This window comes from Orbicella franksi, chromosome 4 (genome assembly GCF_964199315.1).
Source record: "Orbicella franksi chromosome 4, jaOrbFran1.1, whole genome shotgun sequence".
Classification (NCBI taxonomy): Eukaryota; Metazoa; Cnidaria; class Anthozoa; order Scleractinia; family Merulinidae; genus Orbicella; species Orbicella franksi.
The window spans coordinates 4,449,827-4,466,304 of NC_138148.1; the positions used below are offsets into that span (position 1 = coordinate 4,449,827).

Consider the following 16,478-nt stretch of genomic DNA (forward strand, 5'->3'; position numbering starts at 1 on the left):
TACATGTTGTCTACATGTCAGCTAATTCCCCCAACAACATCTACAGATACAGATTTGAAGGATACATAACTTACGAGATATTTGCAGGAGATGCTAAGTCCGTATTTATGATTAAATGTAATGATTTGAATCAACTGGATTGATTTGTACTACAATTTTACAATGATATATTCTGGAATTAGTCAAGTATGACTCCAGTCTGATCTGTGCCTTAGTAACAAATAAAATTTTATTTTTCACTCCCAAAATCACCAAGTACAGACTAACAAACCTCCCCTCTCTGATAATCCTTCTTTAAAATCTTTATAATTTACATTCTTTATCATTACCGCTCAAACCAATCCAAACCAATAGCCAATCTTGCAAGAATCAAAGTATCTCTAGAATGGGTGGCTCATTAGGAGGGCTCCATTGTAGAATGATACTTAGACACTTAAATTTAATTGAATTAGTTACAAATACACCAAGCAAATATTTCCTTTTTTATTGATCTATTTTGAAAAACTTGCATTTTGATTTTTGACTTGAAATGACTCAAGAATTGTTACGTAATTCGACGTAATCAGCGAGCTACCGCGAGCTACAGGAAATAAAAAGGACAGCGGATGCACCACGAGAGAATGCGCACAGACACTCTGACACGTACGATGTAAACATGGCGGCGCTGTAATATTTGATGCCTTTGTTTCTCTCTGTGTTTTGCAACTGTAGCGGAACAATATAGTCCGATTTTCGACAAAAGAGTCATAAGTTTATTTCTGTAGAAAGCAAGAAAGATTTAGGAATGTGGATGCTGTGATTGCCTAAGCGAAAAGGTGTTTTTCTTCGAGGTGCGTTGCATTTTTGGCAAGGTAAGCCAAACTCCGTGTATAAAATTATTTGAAAGGTTTACATGTTGTAAATGATGTAACATCCAGCATCAATCATTGTGGAAGCAAAATATGACAAAAACTGAATATTTCAGTTCAGTTTTCCGTCTTTGCAGAACGTATTACAACTGACACATGACAACCTCAGAAGATCGATATCTGTCTAAGCTAAGTTATTTGTAAGCGTTTGTTTGAGTCCAGAAGCATGTATCTCAAATATAAATGCTTCGAGTTTCCCCCTTCAGCTTATTGGTGTGAAATAAAAGAAGTTATATGTGATCTTAACTTAGCCCCAAAGCTCTGTCTTGCTAGCCATTGCCTTATAATTATAGTTTAAAGGAGTTTTTGTGTTTAAAGACCATAGGAGTTCTCTACCCCCATGTTCACACTGTAGTACTGGTATGTCTTTTACCATTGAACGGGTTCCTTTTACAATGGATCTCAAGGACAATGTTGAAATTATGCAATTTTTTATTCACACGGTAAAAGTATAACCAATTACTTTTCTGCATATCTTATCAGGTTATTATTAAACTGCAGTAGATCTTCATAAGAAGACATCAGTGATTACCATGGTTATATACCCAACTTCAGCAGCTTTTTTTTTTTTCAGGCTTTAATTTCACAGCTGCTGAAGTTGTGTACGTGACTGCAATGATCATTGATATCTTCACATCTTTCTCTGCAGTTCGAATATATGATCTTTTATTTATTCACTTGCTTTAGATCTTTATATCATCAAGTTCTGTCTGTAATCATACAAATAACAAACTGGACTCCTTCGCTGCCGTCCTCTTTTAGTTTGTTAATCACTTGTATGAACTGGACTCCACTCTGTCCTGATACCATTTAATGGGACTATCAGAGCTCAGCATTTTGCCACGGGCTAGCTAAAGTCATGTTCATAACTCTTAGCCTTTGCTTACTTTATTCCATTTTTTTGTAGATATAACTCAGTATGTCATGGTTTACTGAACTTGCTGGCAAAGCAGAGTCGCTTTTGGAGAAGGTTGACACTGCCGCAGCCTCAGCGCTTACCAAAGAACAGGTCAATCAGAAACCTGTTGGATTCATTGCAGCTGGACCAACGACAGTGAACTCTGAACCAACTCAGAGAATAACTCCTGTGCCATTCAATAACCAGGGAGTTGATAGTTTGAGAACACCAAGTGAAAGCAGTTTGTTAGGTGGGAAGGATTTTCTTTTACTGTCAACTCTGGATAACTTGAACCTTAAAGAGGAATTGAAAAAGGTTTGAGTTATCAAGAGTTGAGAACAATGTGACAATAAATAAAGAAAAAACAGTGTTTACGGTGTAAATTTTAATCAAATTTAATTGTAGAGAAGTCAAGTGAAAATGGAGTAATACATTTCTTAGTTACTGTACAAATTAGAATGTATATTTAAGCATAATAAGAAACAAAAGAAACCAAGGCAAAGCAGCAGGAGAAGCCAAGGCACTGCAAACTTTGCAGGTTTCAAAGAAAAAAGAAAACTGTCAGGCTACTGCTACTGAGTTCTTGCAATTAACTTTTAAGAGAAAATGGTGTCAGTCTTGGACTACAGTACTGATTGTTGTCTGTCGTCACATATTGATAAACATGGTTCAAGTTATGCAGGGAAAATTATGTAGAAAATGACTCGATGGGAAACAAAAGTTGCTTTGAGTCAGCAGGAGGTTCAAGCTATTGAAGGTTTTAAGTTAGTTAGGGTACAATTACAGTAAATGTATGACAGAAATCCAGGGGAAATCGATTTTGGTTTGAGTGAGATTCATGCCAGGAAAGGTTCAAGTTATCAAGAGTCAACTGTACGTGTAGTGCTATCTTTCCCGCAGATGTTAGCCAGTGCTTTCAATGAGGTTTGAAATAGGTGTCTGTCCCGGTGTAGCACCTATCAGAGAGCAATAAGAGTGGTTCAAAACTTCTTCTAGAGAGCAAATGTTTAAAAAACTGCTGATGGTGTAGCTGGAGATTCTTGACAGAATACCTGGCAGAGCTTGGGCAGATGATAATACTTACTGATAGTACTGAGAAGATCTTTCTTACATCTATCACTAATCAGAATGTCCATATAAACTCTTTAGACTTAAAATAACAGGCAGATTGTTTCAAAACTGCTTTTGTTGTGTTTTATGTTGGCCGCTTTGCCATGAACTGAATTGTTTCAAGTTTCCTTTAGTGTTGATAGCCTTACTTCTTTGTTTCCTTACCACAGGTGGTCCCACAGTTCCCATTAAGCCTCGGTTTCCCCCATCTGGTTCCAGAACACCTCCAAGGGTGACAAAAACAGAAAACAAAAATGATGATAAATTATTTGAGTTCCTGAACAGCAACCTCCCTGCTTCTAAGGAAAGAAAGCCTGTGAAGCCAAAGATAGTGGCAGACAGTTCATCTGAAGCAGCAATCAAACCCAGTGACTCTGTAGAGAAGCTACAAGGTGATGTTGCAGATGGAAAAATTAATGAAGGTGAGGTGTCTGCTGATTCCTAGGGTTCAAAACTTAAATTCTCTTTACTGATTGCTCTACATTTCTGTTTGTGTTAGTTTTGAGAGTTTAAAGGCACATCCAAGACTGACAACATCTGCTAAACAATGGATTCCTTTATTTTCATCATTTTTAGTTACTTTTGGTGTGAATTCATAAAATGATAGTATGACCCTCCAACTTGATCACTCCATAAAAGTTTGAGAGTTAGACTGTATGATTATTGATTAATATTATCACTATGATTCATTATACTCACAGGGAAAAGCCTAGATCAGTTAACTTCTAGGTTTATTTCAGGGTGCAAAGATCTTTTTTGATAGTATTCATCACATCCATCGGCATGAGAATCCACCCAAACATGTACAATTTCAATTTCAACACTTGTGAACTATATACCTGGTTCATATCAAAATTCATCTTGTTTTTTTATGTGATTAAAGATGTCATACAAGGGATAGTGTCATTTTTGCTATAAATAAATAAAATAATTAGATAACTTTATTTAAGTGTCAAATGTATTTAGCACTGTTATGCTAATTGGGGACACTGTAAATAAATATACAAGTATTGCAAATAGAACATAAACTATTAAGAATTCCAACTGGTTGGAGGCTGACCAGTGGGCTATTTACACAACACGGTTGAGGAGTTAAACTCGAGACTACCAAGAACAAATCCAGATAGCAGCAGGGTGGAAGATTTGAACCAGGGACCTCCAGATTTCAAATCCAGCCCCCTAAACCACTCAGCCAAGCTTTCTCATAGTGATATGAAGTGATGTTGTGTGCTGCATATTTTGTTGTTGTGGCTAGGAATTGTTGCCAAGAGCACTGCAGAGGCAGATGAAAAAATGGCAGACATTACAGACATGCCTAATGGGCCCAGCATAGAGGAGCCTCAATCACAGGACATGCCTCAACATGACACTACTGCTGCCAGCCAACGTCCAGCAGATGACCGTGTGTCCAACCTTGAACTAGAGAACACACTACTTAGGAAAGAAGTTGCATCACTCAACGAAGAAATGGTTTCTGTAGTGCAAAGGGCCAAGGAAGCTGAAAGAAGTAAGCATAACTTTTTAAGTGGTTTAGATGTATGTAGCTTTAAACTTGTAAAAAAACAGCACTCTAAACAGAAATTGAGACTGCCATGATTTTTCATCAACATAAAAACTACCGTCATGGCACCTTCCTCTAATAATATCATGATTGTCTGATCATAACGGCCATTACATACATTTGTAGGTAGTTATTTACAGGTCATGTGGTTAGCTCTTGGCCTATGAAAAGAATGAAAAAATGCATCAAATAATAAAATTTACTGTATGTGATATATTGCCATGACATTGAAGTTAGAAATAGGGTTTATGGGAAAAGTTTGGGAGAAGAAATTCTGGTTTTTCTATCACAGAAGTAAAAGAAGCAGAGAAACAGCTTCAAAGAAGCCAGGACCAGTTATCAACTTCTGAGGACATTGCAAGGCAGTTGAGAATGAAGGAGGAGGATTTTACGGAGGCACTTAATGCCAAGGACTCACAGCTGGCTGTGTTAAGAGTAAGGATACAAGAGTCAGACCAGGAACTGCACAATAAACGACAACAAATTGAAGAGTACCAGCTAGAAAGAGAAAGGTCTGACAATATTAAAAGAGATAGTTTTGTTTTTCCCAAGAGTTGTGATCTTTCCCTTAGCATACCTATTAGTAATGAGACTAGAAGAGTTATCCCCAGTAAACAACTCAGATCAAAGATGTCTGTAAATTGTCAAATTCAAGTCATAGACTGAATCAAGCTAACCCTCAGAAGGGTTATGTGATGTATCATGTAAAATATGAGGATATGTCAAATCCCAAATTTATGAGCACTTACATGTATTGTCAGTGGTGTGTATTTTTGGAGTTTTTTATGCCAATAAACATAAATAAAATTAAAAGATAATGTTAAGGCAAATAACCTCTGGTTATTATGAAGTTCTTCAACAATTAACAAATAATTATTGTTGCCTGCCATGCAGCATCTAGATTTACATGTAGCAATTCCCAGGTGGTCATAAATAAAATGTAATAAAAAATAAAATAAAAATGTGTGTTAGATTCTTCCCAGCTATATAGCAATTGTTATTGTTTTCAATTAATAGGTTGGTGGGTAGTTAGTGAGCCTAACAAGTTGTTGTTATTGCTGTTGTTCTTTTAGACTACTGCAGGATCACTCAGCATCTACTGGAGTGCACAGTCATGCTTTAGATACACTAAAAGCTAAACTGGAAGAAGCTGAGAAGAAACTCAAGTCTGAACAGGAATCTCAAAAGAAAATGGAGGTATGTTATCATAACAACACTGCGCTGACACTACGGAAGCCTAGTTTTGGGGGGGGGGGGGAGGTGCTCCCTTGTATGGGCTATATACAATAGGTATGTGTGGCCCCAAAGGGTACAGTTGTGAGCTGGTTTGGTCTGATTTTGACCATTTTGGTCTCAAATAAGGTGCAATATGTTTAAATTCACTCTGGTGTGGCCCTAGGTATTTTGTTTACAAGGAGCTAATTTTTCAACATCAAACCTTTACACAACAAATGGAAGCCATTTCTGGTTAGCTGTGGTCAATATGGCCATATATTAGAGCTGTATAAAAATTTTAGAGGTCTGAAATTATATGGGGTATGGATATTCAGCTCAGGTCTGAAGTAGGTTATGGGAAATCACAGATTTTTGCCTGAAGTAAGGTAGTTTCAGGCCACACACCCCCACCAAAAACTTTGTGGAATTCCCCTTCTCCCCCCCCCCCCCCCCCCCCCCGAACCTCTAGGTACACAGGTAAGCAGGTAATGTTAAACAATATTGCTAATGGGAATTTTTTTTGTTAATTTTTTTTTTTGTTAGCAAGAGGCCATGGAGAGGCAAACTAAACTTCAAGAGGAACAAGCAGCCATGGTTGAGTCACTGAAAAATATGCAAAAGAAAATTAATGAAGAGAAGAGTATCTGATTATTTAAGACAAGTTGCTTATAAGTTGTGGATGTTTTTAGATATTGTCATCATTGCTTAATGTGATTGTTTTTTTATTACTTTAAACTGATTGTTCAAATTTAGTATTTGGCTACAGGTTCACTTGAAGGACAAAAGGAGAAAATTATAAAATGGATTCTGGACCCATAGTTTGTGATCATACAGGAAAATATACCTGATCAAACTGGACACATTGTGTGGACCTTTTTGGGACAGTTTAGTTCCAATAGTCAATCTGTTATTGCCATCAGATTACATGTAGCACCTTGCACTCCTTAACCTTACCATAGATAAGAGTAATGACAATGCAGCAGCACTTAAAACCGCAAAAGCAAATATGGAAACTGCAAAGCAAGAGCTGAGGGACTACAAGGACAAAGCAGCCAGAATTCTTCAGGTGAACAACTTACATGTATTCATGAATAAGCTTGTGAATTTTGTAATAGTGTCTGTGGTGCTAGACGTCACATCCACAGTCTGATAAATTATTTGTATTCTGCATAAGTGCAGCCTGTGTCTGATTCTTCTCAGTCACGACTACTTTTAATAAGCTGTGACCATTGTTGTGGGAGTGGCCAGATGGTAGATCTTCAATTTCGCATTATGTTGCACTTGAGTACAACATAACTAGTGTCTAAGCTGCTCTATTGTTACTTCATTTTACTAATCCAATATCCAAACAGTGCCTGTTATGTTCTAGAAGACTAGTCTTGAGTCCACAGTTCCCTTTACTTACACTAGAGGTGTACACTACAGGTATACACTGGAACGTTTTTGGGCAGTGGCTTGAAATGGTCCAGCATTCTATTCCGGGATTTACACTTGGTACACTAAGCAAATTAGTTTACTACCAGACATGATTGACTTTGAAAACACTGAAAACAGATTGAGATTCATGTTTGGTAATGAGTCAAATAACAGTGGTTTGCAGATGAACCCAAATAAAAGAATACAGCTTAAAGTTTATTCCATTCATTGGTTCATGGCGTAATAGCTATTCCCCTAGTCAGATCTATGTTCTGGTAAAATAACTGATAAGTTTTACATAACATTTTCTTGTTAGGCTAAAGACAAAGTCATAGCAAGTCTCCGTGATGGAAGTAGTGGAGAGGTTACCAGTGGTATCAGTAGTTCAGAATATGAGGAGGTTTGCCATGAAAGAGACATGTTTAAAGATGAAGTTAACCAGATCAAGTACAAAATGGAACAACTCAAGGCTGATCTACAGGTAGTCAATCGTCAATCCTTTTCCCTTGCTTTCCTTCATCATTCTGTCATTGTGGTGTTTTTCCTTGAAATGTGAGAACGCTTTTGTACACTATAGTCTCCAAAAATTAAAGCATTGGTATTAGTTGAACCAGTCCTAGCATTTGCTTTCAGCTGGTCACAGGTACCCCATCGTCGATTATCGTGAATAAATATTGTCAATTGGTTTATACATTGTTGCAAACTACAAGGGAGTAATTACTTGTCTGTTAAAGAATACTGGTTTGGAACCTTTGACTTTTTGATGCAGCTTATAAATTAATCTTATAGGACCTGGAACAACAACAACAATCAGAAGCAGATCTGGCCCGAGAGAAGGTAGAGGAATTAGAAAGTGTCTTGGAAGATGAAAAGAGGAAAAGAGAGGCCTGCGAACAGCAAATTCAACAACATCTTCAGGTAGAAACAGTCACACTATGAAATGTTTATTTCTTGTTTGCCTCTTTCAATATTTATGATTCGGGAAATATTGTAGTATGTAATGTGTGTAACTCAGATATCTATCTATCTATCTATCTATCTATCTATCTATCTATCTATCTATCTATCTATCTATCTATCTATCTATCTATCTATCTATCTATCTATCTATCTATCTATCTATCTAATGTGTATATTAAATGTGTGACTGAATTGCTGAATTGTCAAAACTGTCATGCTTCAGTATTGCTTTGCATGCTTAACCAGATATACATGCCTGTACATTACACAAATGTTAACATAATGTAAGCTATGATTACTTTTGAAGCACGATAGATAAAGCCTTAGTCTGACATGGCAAAGAATGGTGTATTATTACTCACAACAAATTTGTCTAGTCCTTTCAAAAGTTCTCGACTTTCTTAAATTCTTGTGATTATTAATGGTAATTGGACCGAGTGGAATACAATTTAGGAGGCAATCGGGCGAGCGTGTAGATAACAAATTTTGAGATTATTCCATAAGCTGCAAAAACTGAGGAACATTAAAAAGGAAGCCATTAAAGCTGATTAAAATGACGTGCAAGTGGCGTACGTATCCAATTACAGGTATCCGACCGCAAAAAGTTAAAATTGGATACCTGCAATTGGACACCCACGTGATCGCGCACCGACTCCGCGACAAATAGGTGCGCGGAGAACTAATCACGATCGAGAATTTTGTTATATATACGAATATTTCTGCGTTGTAGTCATCAACTAACAATCTTTTGTTTTGTTAGGACCTCCATCATGCACAAGATGAAGTACAAGGGACTAAAACCAGCTTCATGGCACAAATACAGGTAGATTTCTATTTCAGGTTGTTTTTCAGTGAATTCCTTTTGTGTCTGCTACGTTTGTCTGCTCACAAACCATTCGATCTTTTCCTACAGGAGAGAGAGAGTGAAATTCAGAAACTGAGAAATCAGGTAATTCAAAATGTTGTATTTCAAGTAAACTCAACTTTCTGAAAATCTAAAAAATTGATACCCAGCTCGAAAAACCAATCTCTGACAATCGCAAAAATTAGTTCCCGCAAAAAAAAAAAATCCCTGATCCGTAAATTTAAACCTCGTGCTACATGGTATGCCTGGGTTTTATTTTACTTTATACGCTGAATGAAATGCTAGTTTTTGTGCTCTTTTTGTAACTTGCACATTATAACTATTGCTATTACGTTGTACAGGCAGCAGCTAATTCCTTCAATTTTTGTTTCATCCTCCACAGCTTGCAACCAAGGCGCTTACATCTACAAGTGAAGAAGAATTGGAAAATCGAGTTAGAGCATTAACTGAGAACCTCATCCAAAAGCAAACACTGATCGAGGCCCTTAGTACAGAAAAGAACTCTCTGGTGTTACAGCTGGAAAGATTAGAGGTATGAGCACCTTGTACTTATCTTAGTCCTATATATTTTTTACTTATTCAATAACTGGAATTAATTAGTGTCTCCACATCAGTACAGGATTGTTCAATTCCAACACTGAAATAAAGTTTCATGAGAATAATGATGAGCGTCTTCTAGAACAGGCATGTTGTTAACCTGATCAGGGAAACAGTAAGTACTCAATAATTGGCCGTGAGTTTTGTTTCCCCGAGACGCGCCATTTCGCCCCGGGGAACATTGAGGGTCAAGGGGAAACTAAACTCACTGTTTCCCGTGAGGCCAGACATTAAGCACTTATTGATTTGTAAAGATAGTAGATTCTGACAAGAGAGGATGTAACACGTGACTGACTCGCTAACCAGTACTAAAAAGCACTTGCATAGAGCAAGGGTACAACAATACAAAATACTGTTCAAGCAGCCTTTTTTATTTCTTATTTGTTTGTTTTTTTTTTTTAATAATTAGAAACAGTACAGAGATGTACAGGCGTCTACCTCCAAAATGATGGCAGGACCTTCAGCATCTTATGACGGTTTTGACGACACGGACGAAAACACCCGTAAGTAGTGCGAGACTTACCTTCACTCGTGTATTTTATCTTCACAAGCCATGGGTTTTATTTTTATTTGTATTTTTAATATTAAACACTCGAAAATTTATTCCCGATCCCTGTGGAAAGGTTATTACCTTGTTAAAATGGCACAATGTAAGGTAAGCATCATCGCACGCATTCTTGAATAAATCCTGCCAGCAGATTCCAGCAAAATTGGTTATTTTTAGCCGCTTGTGGCAGCGAGCATTACGCCGGCAGAACAGGAGAGTTTTAAGCAGAATTTGAGCCGAATGAGCAAAAGCAGGGTTGCCACAGATTAGTCCGAAAAATAAAATTCAAGATCAGGGTAAACTCACGATATTTTATTTTGAGTCAGGGAAAACTGACGTTTCGAAGAAAAGTCAGGGAAAATTGAAATAATTTAACGCGGCTGATTTAAAACCATTGAAGGTTGGAAAAAACAGTTGGGACCACTATGATCTCAACGATGTTTTTCCTTAATGGAAAATGAAAATTTGTTTAAAAATTATCATTTTTAATGAATGGGTGGAAAGGACGGCTGTGAGGGAGGCTAGAAGCAGCTACTATATCTGACATTTTGTATTTACTTGGCCGGGAGAAAGTTTATTTTTACTGGGGAAAAGTCAGGTAAGTAAGGTCTGTGGCAACCAATAAAATGTACCAATTAAAACTCTTAAATTCTAAAATGAAAAATTAAATTCAGAAGTGAATGCAAAACAAAAGGTGATTGACACTGAAATTCGACCTACAGACAAACAAAATACTATTTTACCGAGTGGAAGAGCTGTCCATGTAGGTGAACCAATTTTTACTAACACCGAGCAGAATTGATCCAAGCTTTATTGCACGTCACATATGACCCGACTGGGCGGCGCCGCCGCGGAGGCGGTGTTTCCTTTTCATCACGTTGCATGGCAATATGTTAGTCTTCAAAAATATTTCTTTCTTCCCTGCTGCCGAGTCTTTTAAATTGATATTGACTGCTGTCTCTCTTTCAGTGTCTCGCGTGAGGTCAATATCGTCCATAATGCCCTCCCAACTTAATGATTCCAGAAAAGTCAAAAGAGCAGTTAATGAAATCGACAAATTCAGGCAAGTATTGAATGTTGTCAGGGAGAAGATTGAATAGTAGAGAGCTTAAGTAAACCACGACGGCAACAGCGACAAGAAAGCCACCAAACAAAACGTTCAATGAGCAGAACAATATCTGTGCACGTGCGTTATAAATCTTTGTACATTTCTTTGCTGTCCTCTGCACAACAACAACAACGTGAAGTGACTTACTTCTGCGTATTGTGGAGAACGCGAACGATGCCGGCTGATTTTTCGTATTTTCATCTGGAGTTAAACGCTAGCGTTACATATTAAACCTGAGCAAGTTCTGAGACCAATAGGCGCACTGAACAGATCTAAGGTAAATTATGAATTCATTTTTTACTAGGCGTTGTCCTCGAGTGGGTCAATGTAAACGACCTTGATACACGTTAATGCTCACAACCCAAGACCTTTGTTTACTAACCGACCAACATGTACTAATCTGAGAAAAGCGGTTTTCGTTTTTTTTAACTGCTAATTTTGAACTGCAGAATTAGTATGACTTTTGTCAAGTGAAGAATAATAGACGAAACAAAAACGTAAAATTCGCAGACGTCTAATAGACACAACTTTTGCCAAAGCGTAAAAGTGAATTCTAAGTTGTCGTTATGTATGGAACGATCGGTTCCTTTTCACAAACTACACATATACCCATTCAACACTTGTAAAGGAACAGATTCATATCTGTCAGGAAGGCACGTGCTATAAAACCTGTTAGCACGACACTGTTTTTAATAAAAATCAGATACTTCTTCTATGATCGGCCATTAAGGAAATGGTTACTAATGCAAATCCATTTTTCTGACATCAATTTCCTTTCGAGGAGAGGTGAAATATGATAATAAAAGTGAAAACACATAGTTTTCAAGATCGCAATTCCAATCGTAAAGCCGCTTTTTCTCTTAGTAGCTTCCAATAAACCCGATAATCGACCCCAGTACTGTAAGTGTCGACTTTTTTTTAACATGGCGTCGCTGAGCTCTCATTGTTACACCTATTAACCCTGTTTTAGTCAGGGGTTGAAAGTGGCGAGTTTTTTTCTCCTCACGTTTGATATTTTTTCTGTTTCAGTATCAGACTTGGTCTATTTCTGAGGAGATATCCAGTTGCGAGGCTGTTTGTCATTATTTACATGGTAAAGTTATCTTGTCTTACATGTATTGCCTATTTATTCAGTGTACTCAGCTTGTCTGCTTCAGTGGGAGGGTTTGTCTTCTTAATATCCTGGTTATGCAAATGCAGTCTTTTTCGGACCCGTCTGTTTTTACTTAAAAATGATTGCAATACAGTAACGAAAATTATTCAAATTCATAAACGCCATGTGAAAGTTATCTATGTTGTTTATCTGTTTGAAATATCGTGAAACACTCGAGTAAAAACTAAGTAAAATATCTTTCTGTTTACACTTATGATAGTGAAAAATCCTCCTTGGTATTCAATAACTTTTTTTTCCCTTTACTTTGTTTGGCAAAGGCAAACGTGATGTTCGTTTTCGGTTTAATGTAAAATATCAAAGAACGTTTCAAGTTTTTTTTCATTTTTGACCCTGGAGGGGTAAACTAGGAGTTTTTCAGAATAAATACTTTTTTTTCAAAACAGTAAAAATAGAGTTTTCAGTTCTCTTTTGTCATTCCATAGCAAAATGGCTGAGCCAATTTTCTGCGGTAAAACTCATTTCATTTAACACCTACGCTTTTTCTCATAAATGGAGTGAAGTCTAATGTACTACCTGGAACAGTTTGTTGTATGAGATTCAATGTGTCAAACTAGACTGATATTTATATTAGGGGGTTGATTGAAGGGAATTTTTACAGGCGTTACTGGTTTGAATCAGAATCGTATCCTTAATTATTAAGTTCTGTCGTGATGTACTAAAAGAACAGGTTTCTGAGTTTTTTCTGTATAGTTGAAGATAATTTCACAAGGTGACTATAAAACTCTTGACTTAAATTTATATGTAACTGATACAAAAATCATGTGTATCTCGTGCTGTTCTGATGGTGAAGATTTGTCAATTTGTTATCGACTGTTCCATGTCAACGTTGAATCCCCCAAGCACGTTTATTTTTATTACGGCGCAAATGAGTCGTTATCAACCATTGTGCCACGGAGATTACGCTAAAATTTCTCACTTTACTTAGCTGTATCAATGTTATGTTTTTCACTCTATATATTTAAACAGAAGTTTTGTTTCCTGAGGACAAAGTGACTGATAAATATTTTTTTGATTATTTATTGCTGTCTAGGTATTGCTTCACATATGGGTCTTAATTGTTCTCCTCACGTACCAACCCGAGGTTCATACAACCAGTTCAACTCGGCTGCCACGACCTCCTAATTAGCTTCTGCAAAACTGTATTCAAATGACTACTAGAACAAAATCAATTCTAAACATCGAGCGCCGAATAGGTCCGAACAATCCGAGGCAGCCGGCGCGCAGTGAATTTAGTCTTGACAAACAACACAGAGGGCTTGTCACATTTCAAGAATCATGGACAAATACAAAATGATAAGCTTAGTAATGGTCAGTAATGGTTGACTGAGATCCCTGATCGAAACTAGCAGTAGACGTACAGTGGGTTAGAAGTCACTGAAACTTCACTGGCAATTAGTGTCTGTTGAAAGTACTGTAAATAAAATTCTCGGATATATTTATACTCAGTAAAGCGCTTTGACAGAACTCTGAGACACAAAATAAAATCAAAGTGCAATATAATTTTAGCAAGCAAGGGCAATAGTGTTGAATTAAAATAAAGCAAAGTTGATCATCAACAAAACTATTTTCATGCTAATCTTTTGCATCGAGTGATCCTGTAGCATTTAAAATAAGACTCCTTTAGTGATACAGCAACGAATATTGATATTATTTTGATATCTTCTCGATATTATAAACGCGACTGAGTGAGTTGTTGATCGTATGCATGACGGAGCAGAAAAGGGCTAATAACCGTAACGCACACTGCTGATGAGATAAACACGAACTTGTCACAAAACAGAAGGATGGGCTGAGCTTGACCTATTAACACCGCTAAACCTTAAAATAGCCGTTTTTACATGGAACTGTTTGATACAGACTACCGTGGCTTCGCTGCAGGATTCGCAACTTTCATTAATTTGAATTTTTTTCATTGCTTCAACTTCAAATAGATTGACGGGAGATAAATTGTGGCGAGGAGCACCCCCTGGTGACGGAACATGCATTGCGTGAGAATCATGTCGTGATTAGCTCGAGTACAGCACTTGATCAGTTTTTGTACCCCCATTGACCTAGCAGTGTGATCCGAACAGCGCTGTTTACCAGAATGCCATTATTAAAAGGCAATGTTCGTTTTAAAGCGCATGGTAGCTTGGCTCTGTCGCTGGTGGAATGTTTAAGCTTTGCACCCTTGTGTCCAGTGTTAAGATGCGTTTAGACTCGAGGACAGAGCTAGCGCAGTTCAGTCTTGCGTCACCACTTGTCTTGTTGACAGGCGCGCGCTTCAATACAACAGCGGTCACGGCTGAATGGTCTAGTAACGTAACAAGCATGCAAGCTTGTGTTTTCTCTAGCGTAGGCTTGCCTGCGTTCAACAGCGTTACGGCTGGCACAGACCTCGTGCAGTAATCGCAAGTAATGGCAAGGGAATCATCATCACGCTTGATTTGCAGCAATAACACGGCAACACGACTACAGCTTAATTGATCGATAGTTTCGAAACCACATCGTTGAAAAATCAGCAGGAGTGAAAAACCTCAAAACAACCATTCAATTACCTGATCTCCGACGACCTTAGACACCATGTTGTTCCGATAAGGGCTTCTTAAATGTTACACTAAATTTTTGCTATGTTTGTGTGCTGGCACAAGTTTTACCCCGATATTTAGTTCGATTGTAAAATAACACAACCTCGAAATGAAATGTATGGAAGTTTTAGTTGCATTCCGTGTGCGTTCCAGAAGTTTCCCGATGAAAAGAACCCTTTCAGCATCTCGCACTAACGGCGTGACACATTTCCATATAAACATTTGTCGAAGTGTATCGGCTCCTGCAGCGATAGAGCTCTTATAAGAGGGCAAGACCAAGTAAACAGCTTGTAATATTTCAAGATCGTATATTTTATAAGTGAGTAGTATTTGTTTTGAACACACATGAGCTGTTAAAACAGTGTTGCGATAAGGTCATGACAGCCATCATAAAGCCGGGTGTGTCAATACAGTGATTGAGTGTTGGAATCCTTTTTTGTCGATATAGTGATTGACTGTTGGAAAATATTTGTAAAGAACTACTCGCTTATCATGTGTTTTAGCTGCTTACTTGTATGTTATCCCATTGAAAGCACGCGTGCGAGTGAGTTTATCCCTAACGTAGGCAAGTACAAGCGTTACCATTTGTAATGCCATTTGTAAATGGTTCTAATCCGATGATGCCACTAATCTGCGGTCAGTTATATCACACTCCGTTGTCTGTTGCTCGGATTTGCTATGTTCACACACTAACTACTTGTTAATGAGCGTTCAAACATCGGCTACTCGGCAGCGTAGCAAATGAGAAAGCAAATGAGAAAGCAAATGAGCTGAATAGAAAATAATGCTTTTGTTCAGTCGAAAAAAGGAGGTTCGGAGGTCAATTCAAGTATCAATTAGCTATAATTCTTTAGGGAATAATTTTACCCTTGAATTTGTCAATTAATTTGGTCGTTTTGTTATATGAGTTACTCCGTAAACAATTGAAGGGCGTTTCCTAGGACAAAAACGCTTTCTTGTGGAATAAACGTCTGCTCTACAAGGGATGAAATAGAAAGGCACTTGTTATGCAGCTACTTGAGCGCTTTATTCAAACCACTAGGAGGCTACAACTGAGCTTGTACTCTCACGGTATCTCGACACTGCACACTAGCCCCCAAGGATTGAATAGCCAAGCCTTCTGAGAGTGTGACAGATAACGGGTGTAAATGGCTGTAATCGCAAAACAAATTGTTCTGTGTTTAGTCAGACGCTGTCTGAAGTTATAAGATAATAGCAGATTGGTATGGCAGCAAAACAGGTTGCTGATTGCATCGGGCTATCAGTAAGGCCGTAAGTCCAGAATGTTCTTCCCCCCAACTTTGTCAAGTCTGTTTTTGCAGTTGGACAAACTATGCTGATATGCCATTCCGAAATTAAAGGCCACACTTCAAATTCATTTTTAAAATACAAAAGTGGTTTTAATGTTGTAAGCCATTGTATTTGGTTGTCAATTGCTTTAAATATACAGATTATATGATGTTTACACTTGTGTTTTCAACGGAAAATTTATTTTAAGTTCTCATTTCACGTGCTTTCCTGGCGTTGCTTCAAACAAGGGCTAGTTTAGTTA

General features: G+C 37.6%; 1 protein-coding gene across 2 annotated transcripts; it reads left to right on the forward strand.

Moving 5' to 3' along the window:
• Positions 1-634: 634 nt before the first annotated feature.
• On the forward strand, positions 635-16,447 carry LOC145486037 (golgin subfamily A member 5-like). 2 transcript variants are annotated; one of them, XM_081464736.1, is made up of 17 exons: positions 635-851; positions 1,816-2,056; positions 3,087-3,338; positions 4,172-4,423; positions 4,770-4,989; positions 5,551-5,674; positions 6,236-6,332; positions 6,652-6,758; positions 7,425-7,589; positions 7,898-8,026; positions 8,829-8,891; positions 8,982-9,017; positions 9,316-9,465; positions 9,940-10,033; positions 11,047-11,140; positions 12,215-12,278; positions 13,390-16,447. In XM_081464736.1, exons 2-17 carry the CDS (start codon positions 1,828-1,830, stop codon positions 13,483-13,485), a joined length of 2,172 nt encoding a protein of 723 aa, XP_081320862.1. In that variant the 5' UTR covers positions 635-851; positions 1,816-1,827; the 3' UTR covers positions 13,486-16,447. The 2 variants fall into 2 exon arrangements, with proteins under 2 accessions (XP_081320862.1, XP_081320863.1); XM_081464737.1 differs by having other exon boundaries at positions 635-830.
• The last annotated feature ends 31 nt before the right edge of the window (positions 16,448-16,478 follow it).

Coding starts and splice junctions, on each gene's coding strand:
- LOC145486037 (XM_081464736.1), top strand. CDS start 1,828: ATGTCATGGTTTACTGAACTTGCTGGCAAAGCAGAGTCGCTTTTGGAG. Junction 4,424..4,769: donor GGCCAAGGAAGCTGAAAGAA/GTAAGCATAACT, acceptor TTTCTATCACAG/AAGTAAAAGAAGCAGAGAAA. Junction 10,034..11,046: donor CGACACGGACGAAAACACCC/GTAAGTAGTGCG, acceptor TCTCTCTTTCAG/TGTCTCGCGTGAGGTCAATA.